This window comes from Crotalus tigris, unplaced genomic scaffold (assembly GCF_016545835.1).
Source record: "Crotalus tigris isolate CLP2741 ecotype Arizona unplaced genomic scaffold, ASM1654583v1 scf7180000017631.5181431, whole genome shotgun sequence".
NCBI classification, from domain to species: domain Eukaryota; kingdom Metazoa; phylum Chordata; class Lepidosauria; order Squamata; family Viperidae; genus Crotalus; species Crotalus tigris.
The window spans coordinates 2,280,651-2,303,521 of NW_024096525.1; the positions used below are offsets into that span (position 1 = coordinate 2,280,651).

The 22,871-nt window shown below is 40.5% G+C and overlaps 1 protein-coding gene across 4 annotated transcripts in view; it reads right to left on the minus strand.

Annotated features, from left to right (window-relative positions):
- APLP2 (amyloid beta precursor like protein 2) overlaps nucleotides 1-20,034 on the minus strand; it is a 46,857-nt gene extending 26,823 nt beyond the window's left edge. For all 4 annotated transcript variants that reach the window (XM_039334523.1, XM_039334522.1, XM_039334521.1 and 1 more), the window contains exon 1: nucleotides 19,867-20,034. In XM_039334523.1, the coding sequence (XP_039190457.1) occupies nucleotides 19,867-20,001 (135 nt within the window). In that variant the 5' untranslated portion in view covers nucleotides 20,002-20,034. The remainder of the gene's footprint in view (nucleotides 1-19,866) is intronic.
- Between the last annotated feature and the right edge of the window lie 2,837 nt (nucleotides 20,035-22,871).

Consider the following 22,871-nt stretch of genomic DNA (forward strand, 5'->3'; position numbering starts at 1 on the left):
CATCAGAAGTATTGCCTTCCTAAAACCTACAATTAAATTTCTCACAATTTATGAGCTAGAATCTCAGTGTTATATTTCTGAGAATTGTATTTTCAACATTTCCCTTTCAAGGGACTTGTTTTACAGCAGGCTGTTAATTTTTGGTGCTGGGACAAAATTTTCAATGATTTACTGGTTCTAGAAACACATTATTTCCATTAAGCTTCTTGTTATTACTGTTACTAAACCAACTGCCATGAAGAAATAGTTCATTGCAAATGAATTATTTTGGACTTTTCTTGGACCAAAGAAATGAAGTTATTATTTTGCTAAAGCAAATATTTTACTTTTTGCCCAGAATTAAACAAAGATGATTAGGGGACTGGAGGCTAAAACATATGAAGAACAATTGCAGAAATTGGGTATGTCTACTTTAATGAAAAGACTAGGGATGTCAAGATACCAGGATTCCAATATCTGATGGGCTGCCACAAAGAAGAGGGCATCAACCTATTCTCCAAAGCACTTGAAGGAAGAACAAGAAGCAATGCATAGAAACCAATCAAGGAGAGAATCAATCTAGAAATGAGAAATTTCCTGACAATTAGAATAATTAATCACTGGAATGGCTTGCCTTTAGAAGTTGTGGGTGCTCCATCATGGAAGAGATTGGACAGCCATTTGTCCGGAATGATATAAGGTCTCCTACTTGAATAGAGGGATGGATTAGAAGACCTCCAAGTCCCTTCCAACTTTGTTATTCTGTAATATTCTAAGAATATGAAAAAAGCAGACTGAACTCCCCAACTATATGATTTTTCTAATCTTCATTCCGTCTTTCTACATAACATCTTTGGAATTCCTTCTGTCCCAAAGAGTTCCTCTCTTAAGATGAGATGAGATGAGATAACCTTTATTGTCATTTTTTTTACTGTGGGCACAACGGCACACATCAAAAATGAAATTTAGTTGCCTGATCACAAAGTGAAACACATACATGACACACACGACACATACATGACACACACTGGAGAAAGCAGAGAAGGATTTTTATCACTGCCTATTACGAAAAACTAGCTAATTATATTGAAGAACTGGCTATCTCTTTTCTACAACCAGATCTACTTCGTTTTGACTGGATATGTTAAGTGCATTTCATATAATTGGTTCTGTCCTTAGAGAGAAGAAGTATAATTCATACGCTCTTTTCTTACAATTCTTGCAGGACTGTAAGATCAAGATTATTTATCACACTCTGAAAAATGAAGGATGTGCAACCTATTTGACAGTGATACTAAAAATGATTGAATCAGCTGTTAATTTTTGGTGGCAGCTATAAAGAGATAAAAGAGTAATTTCCAATGGAATAGGATACAGGGCTGTTCTGTGAGATAAGGAAATTAATAGAAACCTACATCATAATGCCATTTATAGTGGAAGCATGCAAAGTTGAGAATGGTCAATTCAAAAGCAGGGGTTGAGGTATTCAACCAGAGTAACTGTCAATTATGTTTTGTTCATTTTTGTCTTACAAAATATTCTTACAGTTTTAGCCTGTCCACTGTATTCATAGATGCATGTTTTATTATTTTTATATGCCCATAACCAATAAAGCTAAATGTAAATCTTAAAACTATTTTTTTTAGTGCAGTCATCATTTGTGCTTTGATTTTAACTTCTTTCAATAGCAAGGCTGTCCTCAATTTATGATTATGGATGGGAGCAGAACCTCCATTGCTAAACTCCACGCAGTTTAGTAAGATGTGCCCAATTTTATGATCTTTTTTTTTTTTTTTTGCCAAGGTTAAATTTGCCCAGTTGTTAAGTGAATCTGATTTTCCTTTGACTTTGTTTGTTGGAGGCCAGCTGGGAAGGTTGCAAACGATGATCACATGGCCCCCAGATGGTGCAACTGTCATAAATACATACTAGTTGCCAAGAGTCCAAATTTTGATCATGGGACAACGGTCGGTAAGTGTGAAAATTAGTCATTTCAGTGTCTTTCACATGTTCATTAAACAAATGGTGGTAGAGCAAAGGCTATTTGTAAAGAATGCTATACTTAAAGGTAGTTTACCATATGAACAGTAATATGCTTATGAGATTGCAATGTTTTCTTTCTCAGCTGTCATGTTTCCAATAGGACTTGGATGCAAGTTCATCCAGAAATTGCCCTGCTCCCCAAAAAAGAGAGACAATCAAAGCAAACACTCAAAATTTGATATCGTCTAATTGGTTAAATACCAGAATTATATTGAGAAAAATGTATCTATGTCATTATTTATTTACATTATTTATGAGCTGGCTTGCAGCAAACTCTCTGGGTATTCACAGCAAAAAAAATTTTTAGAAATGCAATATAACAATAGAGCATGTTGGCATCCCAAATAAGAGAATGTAATACAAAACAATAGACCTAAAATAGTACAACAGAAAAGGGGTTCTGAAATACAAAGGGGGTTACCTACACTTCAATGGAATCGTTAATGGGGACATGAAAGGAATCCCCAACTGGGCATCACCCAGGCAACAGTGATATCCCCAGTTAATCCTTTCAACCCGGAAGCACTTCCGACACAAAAGCAGCAGCAATCTGTGGCTAAAATGCTATTAAGAGAAATATCAGCTAGTCATCTCTAGAGGGCGCTGCATTCCCGCACATGGGTGCCAACACAGACAAGACCCTTTAACTCAGGGGTCTTCAAACTTGGCCCTTTTATGATTTGTGGACTTCAACTCCCAGAATTCCACACTGGCTGAGGAATTCTGGGAGTTGAAGTCCACAAGTCATAAAAGGGCCAAATTTGAAGACCCCTGCTTTAACTGATAGCAAGTTAATGACTGTAGAATAGGCTTTCTGAACATAGAATCAGGGCCCAAATCAACAGCAATAATGCCACCAAGGCTCCAAAGAGGAGGGACTATAAAATATTAAAACCCGCACTATGAGTGCCTATAAGCAGGCAAAGCCAAGATGAGAACAGATTTTGATTTATCCGTTTATAGTCCGCATTTACTGATAGTTCAGACAACAAAACTAATTTTAGCCATTCTTGCCCAATTAATTACATTAAGTCATTTTTATGAAGCAGAAAGCAAACTAAACCCAACCTGAGTTAAATTTTGTATTAAGAAATGCCCTTGAATTATTAAATTTTATTGAAGACCTTTTAGAGAATAAGTCACGAATTTTAACTCAGTTAAAACTCTTCTAAAATCGAACAATTTTCAGATCTCACTTAAATATATTCCTGCAGCCTCGATCTACCCTAAATGCCGGCGTATAAGGCGACTTCCGCGAGCGCTGAAATCGGCGCCAAAGACGGGGGTCGTCTTATACGCCGAGTCGTCTTATACGCCGGAAATACTGGTAGTTTCCGGCGTATAAGACGACGTTCTAGGAATGCGGCCCGGCTATAAAGACGGGGGTCGTCTTATACGCCGGGTCGCCTTGTACGCCGGCATTTACGGTATTTAAATAAACTGAAGCTCAAACAATGTCTTTATTATAGTGATGTAATTCAGATTTTTTGGTTAAGGTGATGATTTTGTCTCTCCCAAAAAAGCAGTCCCACATATATTTCTCCATTAGATTCTCCTGTTCCATCTCTTCGAAAAATCTGATTCCCATACTTCCATGATCCATCTCTACCCTAGTAGTGTAGAGAAGAAAATAATCCCTGTAAATGTTTACAGTGGTTGCGCCGTGGTTAGAATGCAGTATTGCAAGCTGACTCTGTCCACAGCCAGGAGTTCGATCCTGACCGGCTCAGGGCTGACACAGCCTTCCATCCTTCCAAGGTCAGTAAAATAAGGATCCAGATTGTTGGAGGCAATATGCTGACTCTGTAAACCATTTACAGAGGATTGTAAAGCACTATTAAGTGGTATATAAGTCTAAGTCAGACATGTCAAACTTGTGACGTCACATGATGTTCTGCAACGTATCACAGTTTTTTCCCCATTGCCGGCAATGGGGTGGGCGTGGTTTCCTGGTGACGCTGGCAGTTTAACACCCCTGGTCTAAGTGCTATTGCTATTATGTCATTCACAGGACTTTAAAAAAAAAACTAATAGATTTATGGTTTCAGTTCATCTGCCAAATCCTTCTAAAAGCAACCCCTTTTAGTGAGGTATGAACAGATGAGTAGCTTACTTGTAGAATCTTGCTTGGTAATTTCCGATAAACAAGCTTCACTTGCACTTTTGACAGATCCCTAATATTTTTTTTTCAGAGGGGTGGGTGGTGGTTTCCTAGCTATTCTTCCTGTTTTATTTTTTATTATTATTTAACAGATAACTACCCTGAACTCAGGAAGGCTGATTAATGCCTGACACAGCAAGCAATGGCTCTGCAAATGAACAGTTCATCCAAGTTTCATTGCTTTTGTTTTTAAAAAACAAAAAACAAAAACAAAACCCCATCCCACATTGCTGAAAATTACAATACGATACAGGGGCGGGTGTCCAAGAAGGAAGAGTTATTATTAGCAATCAGATCTGGAAAGGACAGATAACACTGGGCCAGTATTTGTTTCTGAATTTAAATGGCAAACCTCAGATGAATCATCCTGAGATTGCTTTAAGTCCCTTCCTGCTTTTGGTTTCTAGAGTAAGACTAACGCCATGGGTTCATTTATGACCACTCTTTTGAAAGTTTGAAGGCAGCGGGATCCGCCGAAGAAAACCATTAATTCCAAAATTAAAGCCTTGGGCGGTGAGAGTGAATTGGATGTGGTTTAAAACCATGCTCGAGAGAAAATCTCAGCTAAGCACAACAGTCTGACATTTATTTATTTATTTTTATGAATGAAAGCTCACTGTCACAGAACTGAATGTTTCTTGTAGGCTTCATTTTGATAGGTGTACGTCACAATGTGAAACTCTGGCAGGTTTTTTTCCGCTATACAAGCAGATTAAGATCTGCTAATATACAGGACAGTATTAATGTCAGATTTTGCTTCCTTTTAGTACAGCCGCCCTACATTATAGGTAGTCCTTGACTTACAATCGGTTGCTTAGCAACCGAAGTAAGGACGGATTCAAAAAAGGGTACTTACAAACCAGATTCAATGTCCTGAGGGTTGCCTACCCCAGTCATGTGATCACATTTTGGGTATCAGCAACCGATCTGCAGTTATGACCGTTTGCGGCATCCTACAGTCACATGACTGCGATCTTCTTTTTGGGGGGGGTTTGGCTGCAAAATGGCCTTTATTCCAGTTTCTGGCATAAAACCCCCACCCATTATGGACAACTACAATGTTTTGCTTAAAGACCACCACCCGAAAAAAGTTGTAAAATTGAGTTATATGATGACCTGCTTAACGATTATGTGATGACCTATATATGACCATAATTCTAGGTTCAATTATAGTCGTAGGTTGGATAATATGTGTAATGTATAATATATATAATAATTTAATAGATTTGTTCAACTACTGACAATTACTATCATTTTAAAATAAACCTTTGAGATATAAAATTGTCTGTACATATACACATTGGGAAGAATCAACATGTAACTGGGGAGGAGAGGTATAGTCCTGGCTGAGGAATTCTGGGAGTTGAAGTCCACAAGTCATAAAAGGGCCAAGTTTCCTTGGTATAGTCCATGAAAGCTTATGCCACTATAAATCTGATTTAACACTCCAAATTATTCAGATATTGTGTTTTGGTTTCTTTAATTGCCTCTTAAACTAAAGCATCTCAGTATATAACCATTGATAATCAGTTCCTTAAAAATTTACAGCAGCTTCCAGCTCTGTTTTTCTTCTTCTTATTTCTTCTTTTTTTGTACTTGACATTTGGAACAAGGAATTGGAAGTGTCATTTACTTTGAACTCTTGAAGCCAATGTTTACTTCTGAATTAACTTACAAAATCTGAATATTCAATCAAGGTCATTGTAGATTGTTAACATTCAGCTTCATCGTGCCTTCCTATGGGGAATCGTGAACAACTAATTCGTGAAAGAAATTACAGTGGTTACATTGTTCATTAAATCAAACTAATTTGACTAATCACGTCACAAAACATTCAACAATCCTTCAGCCTAAGAACCCTCCCACAGCTCTTAACTGCTCAGGAAAGTTGAGTAATCATGATTGGAGATTCCATATTTCAGGTCTAAATTCTTTCATTTAGAGAGGGTGTCCGTGAGAACTTGAACCTATAGGGAACAAGAATACTAAAGTGAGCCCTCGGGAATCAAGTAAAATTCATCTCCACTTATCCTAATCCTGGTAGATTAGTATTGTTTTGCTGATTTACAAGCCATTGAACAGCCTCTGTCTGTTGAACATCTCACAAAATTAAATACCAGGAGAAAATGCTGAAATATGGCAGAGAAGTGAACCATTTCCACTTTTATTGTCCTCCTGTTCCAGACAGAGGCCATGAAACTTTCAGGAGAGCATGATTATCTACAAAAAGGATAAGCCTTCCAGAGACCAAATTATTATGTGAAATCATTTTTGTTCAAAATAGAGGCCTTAAAACTCATGAATACGTCATATGGCTTCTGAGCAGCGCTTCTCTGTCAATTAAGCTAAATTCATCAATTTGTCACTAAAAAGAGGCAGATGTTCATAGAACACAAAATAATCATCTTTGTTCAATTAACCATAATTTTAGATCTATAAAATTATGATACCAAAATGACCCCATAGATGCCAGAATGAACGAACTATCACTGATGTTCTCCATGCCTCCCTATATGGCTGAACATCTAATTTAGCATATTTTAACAATGTATACATAGTTATACTAGGCTTTTAATCATTTTATGTCATTGTGGAAAGAATTGTTGTTGTTGTTCCACACATTCTTCCTCCTCAACACAAATGTATTCATCAACTCCAGGACTTGGGAGAAACAAGTCTTAAAAGTTTTAGGCCACTCAGCTTTATTTTTGACATTAAACAGCTAATCCAGAAACAATTCTTTGAATTATGTAATGAGAAGCTCTATCTAAGGCTGTTAGGATTGTTGTGATACTGAAAGGATAGATTCTCCAAAAACTAATGTCAATTTCTGCTGTGAAAACTGCTTTAACGAGGTTACAGAATTAGGGAATTTACTCACCTTGGCAAAAGGGAGTTCATTTTTACAAGCTGTATTGGTTTTGTTTGGTTGCTTAAAAGCAGTTTAAGGGTCTTCAGTAAACACTTGTGTGACCATTTTAAAGCAGTTGTACAATAAAATGGTCTTAGTAATTTATGTAAGCACTTTACAGTGTGCTTAACACTAGCATAAAGTCTAAGCTTAACTCTCCAGAAAAACAGAGATAATCCTCGCTATTTCCTGATCCAAGTAGAAATATAGTATTATGTTTAGATTCCTATGTTGCGCTAAACAATACTTTTTAAACTAAGGCACAATAAACTGGATTTACATATTATTTAAACCTTAGTGTGGCTTGCTTGTTTTTGCCTCAGCATGTTGTATAAGCCTGTCCACTGTAGCTTGTAAATGGAACTTCAGCACATAGTCAACAACTGTGGTTTAATTCAATAGACTATGACAGAGGACCCCAACTTTTGCGGCTTGGCTGGAGGAGGGGAGAAAAAGGGAACCGGGCCAGCGCAGATGTGCACAGCTCAACTTGTGTGAGCACCCGGCTGGTGCACGCACACACACATAGCTCAACTCGTGCAAGTTGAGTCGTGTGAACATGTGCACACGAACATGTGCACACGTGCTGGCCTGCTGCTTGCACGTGTGCACGCCAGCTACCATTCGAACGGCCCAGTTCCAAACAGGCCATGGTCAGGGGTTGGGGACCCCTGGACTATGATATAAACAACATGTGCAAATTCATTTTTGAAAAACGAGGTCGTTTGTCCCTCTAGGTCGCAATATATTGTGTTATTCTTCCTGCAATGATCTATAGCAGTGTTTCTCAACCTTGGCAGCTTAAACTCCCAGAATTCTCTAGGCAGCATGGCTGGCTAAGGAATTCTGGGAGTTGAAGTCCACACAGCTTAAAGTTTCTGAGATTGAGAAACACTGATCTCTAGAAACCCTTCACTGGTATGAGTAGGGGAGCTCTAGCAAAACAGAACACAGCATGGCAAACTGTATCATTCAATAATATCCTTGTATCCTTTTTTACAAACCTAGTCATGATGTCAACAAATAAAAAAGCCCTCACTTTTTCCTTTGCTTGCTGGCAAAAAAACAGGTCAGCCAGCCTAACATCAGGCTTGTCTGCTGATAGTATGTCCCAATTACCAGAGCAGGCTTCCTACAGTTTCCTGCTACTGGCCTAGTTTTTGCCCACAAGGAATCCTTACTGTACCAGATTTATGTTAATTTTGGTCATCCTCTGCTTGTATTTTTTTTTTTTAAAAAAAATAACATTTTGAGAAGTTATGCCAACCGACTTCCCTGGCTGTAGTGTAGACACACACACACGCACATATCCCGGGAGCGTAAAGACTTTCCCAACTAATCTGGCTGAAGTCACACAAAGACTGCAAGAAAGAAGTCAGACTAAGATATCTATTTCATGAGGAGGGACTGAACAGGTTCTCCAAAGCTATTCTAACCGTTCAAGTAACAAGTTATGTCAATTGGCTTAATTGGACTGAGCAACTGCTGTGCCTGGAGGTGCACAGGCCTTAGGACAGAGGCGGGGAACTGTGGCCTTTTTAATGACTTGTGGACTTTAACTCCCAGAATTCCTGAGCCAGCATGGTTGGAGTCCACAAGTCATAAAAGGGCCACAGTTCCCCGCCTCTGTCTTATAGACGGATGATCTTCTTCCCAGTTATTAGAACTATGTAGGGTTTTAGATTCAAAGAGGTGCTTTGGCACATAAGGACGAATTCCCGTGGCAAAACAGGGCCACCTTTTCTAAGACCCAGCAATACAGGCAGGGTGCAAAACTGCTGACTGGCACATCCATTTATCCCCCATGCACTTGCTGACAGGACAATTCTAGAAGCAATGTTTTTTGTTGTTAATTGCGAAGTCGTGTCCGACCCATCGCGACCCCATGGACAACGTTCCTCCAGGTCTTCCTGTCCTCTACCATCTTCTGAAGTCCATTTAAATTCACACCTACTGCTTCAGTGACTCCATCCAGCCATCTCATTCTCTGTCATCCCCTTCTTCTATTGCCCTCAATCTTTCCCAGCATTAGGCTCTTCTCCAGTGAATCCTTCCTTCTCATTAGGTGGCCAAAGTACTTGAGTTTCAACTTCAGGATCTGGCCTTCTAAGGAGCAGTCGGGGTTGATCTCTTCTAGGACTGATCGGTTTGAACAGCCTAAATTTATATATACCCTCCTCGACTTTGGCCAAGCCAGAAAGAATAATCAAGAAACATGCTGCAACCTTGCTACCTGACCTTCCTCTCTACCACCTATCTCTTTCCACAATATGAAAAGTTTAAAAAATGGATTTTTTTTAAAAAAAATGGCTGTTATCTTTTTTCCCCAGTCTGAAAGAGAAATGAACCAATGAGTGGACTCTAACTAGTTAGCTCCAGAAAACATTGATTGGCACAGTAATGAATGCTAGCATACCTGGACCAACGCTTCGAAAACTGACCAACAATTTTTTAAAGATCATTCTTGTACAAAACGATGAAGATCTGGTGGTAAAGTGAGGAGTGCATACAGGTAGTCCTTGACTTACGACCACAATGGAGCCCAAAATTTCAGTTGCTAAGTGAGACATTTAAATGAGTTTTGCCCCATTTTATGACTTTTCTTGCCACAATTGTCAAGTGAAACACTGAAGTCGTTAAGTTAGTAACATGGTTGTTAAGTGAATCTGGCTTTCCCATTGACTTTGCTTGTCAGAAGCTCGCAAAAGGGGATCAGGGACGCTGCAACCGTCATAAATATGAACCAGTTGTCAAGCATCCAAATGTAAATCACATGACCACAGGGATGCTGCAATGGTCATAAGGGTAAAAAATGGTCTACGTCACTTTTTTCAATACCATTATAACTTCCAACAGTCACTAAACAAATTGTTGTAAGTGGAGCACTACCTGAACGTGCTGGTTGCCAAGCACCCAAATTCTGATCACATGACTGTGGGGATGTTATGATGCTTGCAAGTGTGAGGGCTGGTTGCAAGTCTTTTTTTTTTTTTTTTCAGTGCTGTTGTGATTTTGAACGGCCCCGGAACAAATGGTTTTAAGCAGAAGAATAGCAGTATATCAAGCACATTTCAATGCTAATATATTTACACTTGACCACACTGGATCAAAAGATGACAAGGACACGGCGTGTGTTTCCCATGTTCGTACATTTAAAAATAACAGGAGTTAAAACCCTGGCAATAAGTTATGGGATTAAATGTGAATGTTTACTTTGGCTATGACAAAACAATATAATAGACAGAGCTCTGCTTTGTAAAATCATTCATTGGAGACAAAGAGTCACATACTAAGAGCCCAGGTGGTGCAGCATTTGGAATGCAGTATTTTAGGCTAACTCTGCTCACTGCCAAGAGTTTGATCCTGACCGGCTCAAGGTTGACTCGGTTTTCCATCCTTCTGAGGTCGGTAAAACGAGGACCCATATTGTTGGGGGGACAATAGGCTGACACTGTAAACGGCTTAGAGAGGGCTGTAAAGCACCACGAAGCAGTATATAAAGCTAAATGCTATTGCTATCAAGGTTTTTTTTAAATTTAATTTTTTATTTTTAAACCAACAAAACAAATCTAAACAAAACATAACACACACACACACACACACACAGTATATACTCCTCCCCTTTTTTTAACAGTAAAAAAGGGGAGGAGTATATACGTAACGGTAATCTTCTATTATTTACATTTCCCCCCCTTATTCTTCTTTAGAATATTTGTCCTTGTTGCCCCGTTGTTTCTTATTTGCATTTTTCTTCCTTCATACTATATACTTCATACTAAGAATAATACATATTGTTATTACTATACATTATTATACACACATTTTCACTTTTGACCTTTCCACATTTATTCTCCTCTATTATTTCTAGTCTCCAACCAGTCATACCGCTTGTTCCATATTAGATAGTACTCTGTGTCTTCCTTTTCTTTTATCTCTTTTGTTAATTTGCCCATCTCAGCACAGTTCAGGATTTTTCTTATCACTTCTTCCTCTGATGGTATATTCTCATTTTTCCAGAACTGTGCGTATGCTATTCTTGCTGCCGTTGTTATCTGTAGAATTAAGTACCGTACTTTCCGGCGTATAAGACGACTTTCGAAAGCATTGAAATCGGCGCTGAAGTCGGGGGTTGTCTTATAAGCTGAGTCGTCTTATACCCGGAAATAACGATAGTTTCCGGCATATAAGATGACTTTCTAGGCATGCAACTCGTCGCCGAAGTCGGGGGTCGTCTTATAAGCCGGGTCGCCTTATACGCCGGAAAATACAGTACCATATTTCTTTACTATATTTTCTGTTTAAAATACCCAGCAAAAAGATCTATCAAGTATTTAAAGCAAATTCAGAACATTCTTTCTAGGAATATCAGAACATAAGATATGCATGGCAAGACATGACTTTGCTTTTGCCTTCCTATATTTATAGATTCTACTGAATTGACGAAATATCTAACTTTAGCGTCAAGCAGAGCAGGGCATATTTCAAACAAGTATCGATAGCACTATCAAGAACTATTACCCTAACAGGATACAACACAATTTTTTTAAAAAAGTGGAGGGTAAAGATTTTAACTTAATTAACTGCCCTACATTCATTTTATTTCACAGGATTTTTGCAAAAATCATGTTGGATTGTAAATTATTAAATTTCTAATTCCCTAAGGAAAATGGCATTGGCCACACAAATATGTGGATGAAATGCATAGATGTAATTTCAGCCACTCTTTTCTACTGGACAATGGCATGAAAGGTTGGTTAAATACTTTATGAATATGGTTTTGAAATATTTCTGTTTACATGAGGAGTGCCTCTAATTGTTTTGGGCCACACAGACATTAGTTGCTGTGGATCAGCCATTAAAACTCCTGTTTAAATAGGAGTCTGAATACTCTCTGGGGATTGCGTCTAACCTAATTTTACTTTGCTATCTGCAGTTATGTTCTGTTATACCCAACGATGCTGCAAGGATTGAATAGAATGACTTCATTATAAATGAAATGTTATAGTGATCAGCGTAAGATGTCAATCAGTGAAACCAAATAATAATGAAACATAGACACAAACAAGTACAGAACCGGATGTAGCCAAGGGTGAGAAGAACAACACATATTATATTGGGACTGCAGACATTTCTTTAGAAAGAGAAAAAGGGAGAGATACTGCTGGGTGCCTAGTTAATGTTTTGTCCTCAACAGAGGAATCTTTGTGGGTTTTCTTTGTAAATCAGGGCAATCCTAGTTTATTTAACTTAAGCGTCTCCTCCCACTTCCTCTCCAAGTCAAATCTGTTGTGAAATGTGGCACACACAATCTTTCCTCCCTTGATCTCCCTAGACAAGATTGTAAACTGCAATCGTTCTTATCAAAACCACAGCTGTAAGCAAGCTCTAGCGATCAACAATGTTCAAAAGTGTAGCATTTTCTTTAAATGTTTAATCACTTTGAGCTATCGAGCTATTGATATATCATAGTAGTTGGGTCCGCATAGCAGTGCTAAACCAAAATCTAACGAATTGTATTATATGGCTTATCATGATGCATAATCTCACCACTGTGTAACAAAGGAAAATAATAATAATTCACAATCAAATACACTATTCTACACATAATCTGGAAAATCATTCCTATGATGAACAACTTGGAGCAAGGAATAGTATTTTACATTAACTCAGGGACCCAAAAACTAAAGATAAAAGCTCTCTGAGTCAGCCTCAACTGCTGGTGACATATCCATGATTATGTATCGTCTTAGCAATAACACAGAAGTGGTTTGCAAATGCTGCTTTAACAAACCATCTAATTCGTCATATTACTTTGCAATTTGATAGATTCGTTTTCCACATGTCATGCTTTCTTAAATGGTCCATAGTGTGTGTAATGGGTTCACCTAACAGGCACTCCAAACAGATTCTAAAATAGGGCACGCTTTATGACTGTAATGAGTTAGGACCAAAGTTGCAAGCTCAATTATAGTCATAAGGACTGACTACCTGTACATAAATAGATTCAAATGTCCACATCAATATAAATTTACGCAAATTCATGCCCACAAAAGACCCAACAAACTGGGCCTAGTTTTATCCAGCTGTGTTACACTCCAACTTCTACACTTCCCAATAGCTTGAAAAGATGAAAAACACTCTAATCCATGGGTGTTCAGATTTAGCAATTCATAAGACTTGTGGACTTCAACTTCCAGAATTGCTCAGTCAGGCACCTGGGAGCTGGAGTCCACAGGTCTTGCCAAGACTGGACACCCTTGCTCTAATCAGTTACCTCTGGTAAGCACCAGATAGAAGGATGCTGATATGACGGGCCACCTCCGATTCCTAGGTGGAGGATAAACCTTCACAGCTTGCAAGAGAAATGGAGAAACACTATTATTGGGGAATTTTTTTGGCTCATAGAATCTCACTAAGACTGCAGCCAGGCTGGCAACTGCTGCTCTCAACAGGATCTGGCTCTGCAAAGGCTAAGCGGAGCGAAGGAGAAACAATGACGTGCAGAAAAATAAAACTTGATTGCTGCAACGGCAAGCGTTTCAGAGGGGTGAGCAAATCTGGTGGAAAGGAATTAGCTTTCAGGCTGTACTTCAGCCCAAAGCAGACACAAAAGACTACGAAGAAGATTACTAGGGCCTCAGAAAAGGGTAGTCTAGAAATTATTTGGCAGTCCTGGATACTTTTGTTTAGAAGGGGTGTGTGTGTGTGTGTGTGTGTGTGTGTGTGTGTGTATGTAAGAGAGAGGGGGGCAGGGAGAGAAATCATCAGGTGAGGAATGGAACAGATCAGCAGCTACCGGTATAAGGGCTCATTTTCTATTGTGATATTAACTTCGTAGTTACTTTTATCTTCCACTATGATCTTACAAAACAATGTCACCTTGTAATAAGACACCAAAATATGAAGAATATTTCTTCACCAATCCCTCAAAGAATGCAAAACACTGGCCTTCTTCATAGTGAATTGTTCACTTGCAGCAAAGCGCAGAACGAGGGAACAAATCACGAAGACATTTTACGTCTGTGGCCTCTTGCGTCACAGCTGTATCAAAATCAGGTGGTAGATGTTAAATTAAACAATTAAAAGCCTGTTGAGGAACTGAATCAGTTTATGTTAATGCTGTCCACTACATGAATAAAAGGTTGTTTGTTTCAACTTTTCTTTTAAACTTCTGAAGACTGGAATGGAGCATCAGAAAATGTTGGCCTGGGTCCAAATTCAAGCTTTTATCGGGGAGAACCTTAGGCTCATTGTTAAAAATTCAAACAATTTATGGCAGGATAAGGCAAGTACTGAAGCACTGCAGACTGGCTTACATTTTATAATGCCATGGAAACTCAAATGAAGTGCGGGAAAGTAGACAAGTAAGAAAAATATATATTTTAGGAAACTGTCTGGGACCATTCTGGATCACCACCCGAGGAAGTAAAAAGAGAATATCTTAAGGAATGGGAACTAAACCTAAATGTGTGCAGTGAAAAGGGAGCTAATGAAGCGATACACAAAAGATGTACGTCACTTGTAATACTTCAAGGGTAAAGTTACTGGCTCAAAACTTATTGAGCAATTGAACATAATGAGCTGTGTGTTATAAAAGAGGTTGAATGCTGAAAGCACGTAGTTAAGGGCCATAAACAAATTGAAATTTCTGATTAACCTACGCATCAGATTTTTGATGGCCCACCCACCTTCTGCTGTTTTTATCTGTCCAGCATCTTTCAAAAAAGCAACACCTTGTCAGGAAGCTAATATGTCAATCATGCCAACAGACGGTCAACACAACTAGTAGCACTTTTAAATACTAATAATTAACAACAATTTCCATTAAGGTTAAGATATAATTCTAAAGGACAGTGTCAGGAATGAATGACCAGACCCTACACATGCAGAGTTCAAACTAGCTAGAGGCACCCTCAATTTATGATCACAATTGAGCCCAAAATTTATGTTGCTAAGTGAGACACTTTGTTGAATTTTGCCCCATTTCACCACCTTTCTTGCCACAATTGTTAAGTGAGTCCCTGCAGTTGTTAAGTTAGTAGCATGGTTGTTAAGTAAATCTGGCTTCCCCACTGACTTTGCTTGCCCAATTGCAAAAGGGGATCACAGGACCCCGGGATCCTGCGACTGTCGTAAATATGAGTCAATTGATAAGCATCTGAATTTTGATCATGTGACCATGGGGATGCTGCACCGGTCATAAGTGTGAAAAATGGGCCAGAGGTCACTTTTTCCAGTGTCATTGTAACTTGGAACTGTCACTAAATGAACTGTCAAGAATTACTTGTACTTTATTATTCTCTGCCTATAGTACAGGAATCTCCCTAGATGTCTTGGTAGCTTTCACTTAGGAAAGACCAGGTAAGGCTCTTGTGTTTACATAGAGAGTCCAAGCTAATTCCCTGCTTGAGTCCCACTCCAAACTGGGACCACTGCATGCCAGCACGTACATCCCATTGCTCAGAAGTTAATATAACCAGCTTGCTCTCTCTCATACTGGAAACGTAACTACAAGGGAGGCCTAGTAGTGGTGCTGTCAAGGTAAACAATGTGGAGCTATTTCCACACATAAATGATACCCAAACTGCTATCCTTAATTTGGAAGGTCTTCTTTTGCTTGGATGCCATCTTTCAGATTTCAGGACACAAATATTCCAAGAAATGAGGCAGGCGGTTGGGTAAGCCGTGTACAGAAAACAATGCACCCCCAAATTAAAAAAAGCAATTCTTGGTCAATAATTTGAATTTAACCTCTTCAAAGCACTCCAAGTATAAATGATCTGTCTCGAGGGAGCTAATCTCCATTTCGTGACAGCTCTAAACTGTATTAATAGCCCGGCTGGTAAACATCCAGTTTGGTTGATTTGATCTATTCCTGTATTTCAGCTTGCAACAGCGATGCTTTTCTTGGGCAGCAGCAATGCAGAAGGAAGCAGAGATAAAGTTAATCACACTTTTACTTGCTACTAATATACATCTCCCATAAGCCCCAGCTAGCAAAGCCAACTGGGAGGTAGCTGTGAGTTATAGCCCAGAAACTCTTGGAAAACGGCACATTTTACTGCATCCTAGCTCTCTGCTATCACATTTTTAAAACTGTTTATGGTGGTCAAAGGGTCCAGTTGTGACCATCAGAATCTCAATTTGCCACGAAACTCAGCTCAGTCTACTATATTTTGCAAAAATGTTTCAAAGGTCCAATGGGAAGGAGAAAAATAGACTCTGTTCTGATGTCAGAGAAAACAGGCTATAAATACCATAAATGCATAAGGCCTTGTAAACCGTGCTGGTGTCTTGCATTTGAAACAGAAACATTCTAATAAAAAAATGAGGGAGTCCTATTAATATTCATAAAACGGAACAGCAAAACCAGGAACGTGCGCTATGAATATTTATGCAGGATTAAGCTTCACATACATGTGCTTACACAGACAGGATGAAGTAGAAACAGACGTGTTAATGTTAAACAGATTAGTGTCTGACTTGGTGCTGGAGACTTCTTAGCTGAGAAAACCAGGTGAAAGAAAAAAAAATCTACCTAATACATTTATGCCAAATGAGTGAATCAATGGAGAGCTCTAATGGGGAGAAAAATACAGCACCCTTTATTAAATCCTATGAAAGCAAGCTCGGCTTTAGTTTCTTTTTAAATCAAAGCTGCCCAGGAAGGAAATAGAGGTCGTGCCATCAGTTCATAATCGCGAGACGGCATTCAGACAGGATACCCATAAGCAGCTGAGCTTGCGTTTGCTCAAAGACGGGAAATGCCATACCGTCAGAAGGCTTTAACAGGTGCAGAGATTTGATCTCCCCACCAGGAAGTAACATGACAGCTTTCCACTGGCACGTTACCCGTGCCAAGCAACCCAATAGGGGCTTTTGCTAGAATCCTGCATCCCATTCTCATCATGTTGCTGGCTGGACAATTTTTTGAGAGTGATCTTCAAGTGACCAACGAATCACCACTATGCTGCAAACAAATGCAGAGGAAATCAAACCATTCTCCAGCAAGTTCCAGGGGGGGGGGAAATGGTCCTAAAATTATAAGGATGTGCAACGTGCCACAGAATCTCCAAGGACGGGAAGAGGGTCCTACCTTCAATTCAAAGATCCCACAGAGATCTATTACTGCATAAGGTAATAATCATAAGCAGGGTCTCCTAAGAATATTTCAAGTATGGCATGAAGAATTAGTCTGCAAGGGGCTGCAATTAATTTATGCAAAATTATCCGAGTGCTGGCGTATGTACCAGAATCTTTAAAGAACAAAACATGAAGAGGATCCCATCTTCAGTTCAAATATTCTACACAGATCTAATGCATCTTAGCAGGATCCCCTAAGCATGGTATGAAAATTAATCCTGCAAGGTATGAGGAGACACACATCATTGGAAAGTTATTTCTGCATGCTTTGGAGAACTGTTAATAGCAAGTGCTTCCATTTTAACAGAGGTGTTTCATTTGGAGAATATGACTGTTATTTCTTTTTATTTAGCCTTATGCAGGTTGGGACTGAAAGCCATTTTACCACAGAGGAATGTCTTCCATAAGCTTTAAGGCAGATTTGATTTAAGGGAGGCCAAGCATCCTCTCAGTTAAGAGTAATCATATTGGTATGCCTTAATTATACTCTCTAATAAATCTGAAGTCTGAAAGCCAATGCAATAGGCAGCTGATACTGGGAAACAGTCAAGCTCTGTTCACTAGATAACATCAGGTTGATGAAACAGATGCTTCTCCATGCGAGCTGTTTCCTAATGCAAGCTTCTAGACTGATCTGAAACCAGATTTCTTGTTCCTGTGCCAAGAATGCAGAGGTCAGTCCTCATAAATATGTCCGCACATACAAGGTAAAACAAAAGACTCTGTAACCAATCTCTGGATAGCAAATGCTTCAAATACCACCGAAACATAGCTGATTAAGCTCTACCACTTCTTTAAAAGCTTTATAAAAAACAAACTGCATTCAGCCACCCAATTAGTTTTATCCCAGAAAGGATTTAAGCAATCTTTGCTTTAAATTACACAATGCCATGTCTTTTCCATACATCTCAAAAGAAAACAGACCCATGGGAATATTGTTAAGGAGAGAAAACCCTAAACTGATTTCACAAACACAGGCAAAATCCAGTTATAAAATGGCCAGAGGGGAGGAAAAAAAAACAAAACCTGGAGCCAGCTTGCTGTTCGTTACAAGGTTTCTATTGAACAACCACAGCAGTAGTTTTAAGTGCAATCCAGTAATTGAATTTGGCCGGTTTATTTTACTAAAATTATTGCAACAACTTTGAATAAACGCAAAACATTTGGTTAAAAAAAAGAGCAATAAACAGATCAGATTTGTGTAAACACAGAGAGCAAGGGGGGGGGGGAGTCCCAGCAGATCAATAAAATGCAAATATTCTGACTCCAGGAAAGTGGAAAAGTACATTTTTTCAAGAAGATTCAGGAGAAGGATGGATGCTGCAGCATTGTTCGGTCTGGGTCAGAAAGGACATTATAAACGTTACAGAAACAGGTAACTTCCCTTCTTCCCCAAATCTGCCCCAATACATCAAACACAGACACGATTCATCTTACAAAGGTTCATTCATTGGAACTGCATTTTTCTTCACCAGCACTATCCTGTGAAATCCCAGAAGGGAATCTATCGCTGTGCAGCATCCGGACCTCCCACCTTTCCTTCACACTTATCTGTCATCCTGAGAGCCTGGTAAAACTAGCAGGATGGAAAGAAGGAGCGAAAAGAGAGACTTTTTCATGCTTCTTCTTCTCTCAGATTCTTTTGAACGGCCTGAGAAGGGGACATAAAGTCACCTTTGTAGTGGGGCAGGGGGGAAAATGTCCCATATACACACCCATACCCATACGCAGAGATGTTTAACAGCATCTCCTGAGTGTATACACACACACACACACACACAAACATGTATATGTATGGGCCATACACACACACACACACACACACACACACACACACACACGTATATGTATGGGCCCTATTGGTTGAAAACATGTAGGAGGAGGCCTTCATCTTGCATTGATTAGATAATGGCTAAAATGATATGTATATGTTTATGTATATAAAAGTCAGGAGGCAGGTGGACTGCATGTATGTATGTATGTATGTATGTATATAGCAACCCATTGGCCTCCGGATACATACACATATGCAACCCCCGAAGTGTGATTGTGTGTGTCTGTGTATTCCAGGAGGCCGGTGGGTTGCAAAAAAAGCAAAGAAAAAGAGACTGCAGGTGGGGATTCACTGCAGAATCAGGAAAGAGCAGCTGGTGTGTGTGTGTTTGTGTGTTTGTGTGTTTGTGTGTTTATGTATGTATGTATGTATGTATGTATGTATGTATGTATGTATGTATGTATAGGCAAACCTAGTTTTCAAACACAGAGAGCCTGGAAAGCTTCTTGCACCGGGACCCACGACGGGACCAAATACCGGCACGGGCGTCTCACTGCCATCCACCGGGGCGCCCAGAAAGAGGGGAGACCCTCGCTCAGCGCCAGCAAGGGGGGGGGGAAGCTCCTCGTCCCCGTGCAGCCATGGCCATCCTCCCGCCCCATACAAGGAAAGGACCCCCTCCCCAAGTTGGACAGTCCACGGAGAGGAAGCAACAAGCGTAGCGCCCTTTCGCGCTCCCCTTTCCCCGCGGGTGATGGACGCGCCCTCCAGGTCGGGACCGGAGGCGTCGAGCAGCCCATCCGGGCAGAGAGGGGAGGTCCGCCCGCCGCCCGCACGGGTTCCCCCCGCGCCTACCTCGATGTAGCCGGCCAGCGTGGCCGCGGGGCTGCCGAGACACAGGAGCAGCAGCCACAGAAGCGACCCGCCGCAGCGCCCCATCGCCGCCGCCGGGAGAGCGCCGCCCGTCCGCGCCGTCCCGGACACCTTCATCGCGCGCCGCCGCCCAGGAGGAACTGCCGCGCGGAGACCGCGGCGGCGCCACCAGCCGCGCTTTCGTCATCGGAGGGGAGGAGCCGGGCAGACGCCCCGCCCCCTCGCCGCCAGCACGTCGCTGGGTTGGCTAAGCGCGCTCTGCGGAGGCGGGAGCTAAGAAGACAGACAGTGCGCGCAACCAAGAAGCCACCGAAGAATGAGAGTCTTTCTTTCTTTTTTTTTTTTTTTATCTTCATTACGCCAGCCCTCCTTCAGAGGGACCAATCAGGTGGACTTTAGCGGAGTTTGGCATTCTACGCCCGCCTCCCCGCAGGAGGACGGGTCCAAGCGGGAGCTGAAGCTTTGATTTAATTGATTATTGATGGATTATGGGCTAAGAAGACCGCATAGATCGATGGAGGACTGTTCCTAACCTGGTCCTTCAGTCCCTCCAACGGTACATTAAATAATATTATTTATTAATATTAAAGTTATTCATATTCCATTTTGGGTTAAAATTATATGTAATATAAAAAATATCAACACCAGTCATGAATAATGAATAATAATTCTTTTCTTGCATTAGGCCATTGCCAAATGGCAATGCAATCCCAATGGCTGGGCTGTGGGAAGTTTATGGTTTGCTTTGCAAACAGACCACTTGATTTATTTATTAAATTTATTTGCCCCCCCCCCAATCTCCTATCAAAACGACTTAGGGCGGCTGGAGGGAATTGCAAGGTTGCAAGAGAAATTACGGGGACCTAAACCCTTTTGTTTGATGTAAGGTTGCAATAATTCAGAAGCCCATTAAAAAGGCAGATGTAAGAGGGTGCTATCTTTCTTGGCTGAGCCCTAATTTAGTGTTTATTTATTTATTTATGAGACTTATATACCGCTTTAAGTGCAAGCACTCTCTAAGCGGTGTACACCAGTAAGCAATGTATATATATATTTACATTGCCCCCAACAATCTGGGTCCTCATTTTACCTACCCGGAAGGATGGAAGGCTGAGTCAACCTTGAGCCGGTGAGATTTGAACCGCTGACCTGCTGAACACAGTCAGCTAAAGTGGCCTGCAGTACTGCACTCTAACTGCTGCGCCACCTCGGCTCTTATATTCTTGTTGTATTCTTGCAACCTGGATGATTTTATTCTTCTCAGAAAAAAATGAGATGAGTTTCTAAAAGTTTAGGGTTCAGGACTCAGGTGTGGCTGTAAATCTGTATTTCCAATCTAGTGCATTTTCTGCTTCCTACTGTCTTAATTCGATCATTGCCAACCGATGTCTATAGAAAGAGAACATAAAGGACAGCCTTGACGGAAAGAAGAAAGATTTGTCACCAAGACAACATAGATAAAGATTTATCAAAGTGCTTAACACAGATGTTGCCCCAATTCACATGAAGAGACGGGTAGTCTGTTACATACGAGTAGGGAAACCCACCCAACATGGTCATATGCCATAATGGTCATAAAATGGGTCAGTTACATGACTGACCCAATTTTATGATCTTTTTTTGTGCTGGTTGTTAAGCAAACAGGATGGTAAGTGCTGGTTTTCGGCAAACATGTCCTAAAATGAGGTCACGTAACCATGGGACACTACCAACAAATGTAAATGCAGCCATTGCAGAGCTTCCTAACTTAACAAAAATTTAGTAAAAAAGTCAACTTTTTGGGGCACTCCTGAAATATTTTTTCTCTCACTTCAGATTTTTCAGGGCATCTGCTACAGGCATGAGAATATTCTTATGAGAATGTTGGACCACTGAGTCCCGTATTTCAGAGAAATTCTAGTTTTTTGTTCTCAGTGAATAGTACATAGGATTTTTTTTTTAACGAAACAAGCCCTTCTATAAAAGAATTATAATGCTGTTGCTTAGGGACTGATCCAAAATGCAGTTTTTCCCTGCAATTTGTAATACAGTTACTTATAGATTTTTTTTCCCTCCAGTGGAATTTCAAAGACAACCTTTTGCTCAGCTGATCAATAACCTCACCTGCAACAGGGCTCAAGTGTTTTAATGCTTGGTGGTCTTTATCATCTTCATGGCCAAAGTTCCAGGAAGGATACCTGGCTTGATAGGGAAGCCTCTTGACCCAAGAGTTTGCATTTCAGAGTCCAAGCTGCAAAACTGGAGCTGGGCATTGACAACCTCTGGAAGCAAAGGCATTCATTAACAAACAGGGAAGAAAGGGATGATCTTTATTTTCATTTTCTTTTTTTTTTTAACTCTTATTTGAGTCAACCACAACTAGTGGGTTCGCACAACCTGCAAGCCAGCAAGGAGTTCACAACTTGGATCTGCGCTGAGTTCCTTCAAAGGTTCCAACAATGGGTAGATTTTAAGAGGACAAACAAGGACAGTTTTTAAATGCATAGCCCCGTCCTGTCAATTGTATTTAATTGGCTTCATTTCAATGTAATATAAAAAAAAGGTGTGGTTTTTTTTTTCCTTGCTCCATTCTTGGCTTTCTGCTTACAGGTTGTCTTCGACTTATCACCTCCAGCTTAATGACTGTTGCAGCCTCCCCATGGTCATGTGATCAAAATTAGGACCCTTGGCAGCCAACATGTATTTACAACATTTGCAGTGTCCTGGGCTTCTGTGATTGCCGCTTTGCAACGTTCCCTGCTGGCTTTTGACAAGGGAGGGAAATTGTATTTGCCTAACCTAGTGCTTCTCAACGTTTGTGTGACGGCGACCCCCGTCACACAAACATTCTGCGCATGCACCGGGCCGCGCGCATGGGGGCGGGCCCCCCACGCGCGGCGTGCATGCGTGGCGGCGCCCCCATGCACGACACGCATGCGCAATGGCCCCCCACGCGCAGCGCGCATGCACGGCGCCGCCCCATGCGCAGCGCGCATGTGCAGGGCTCC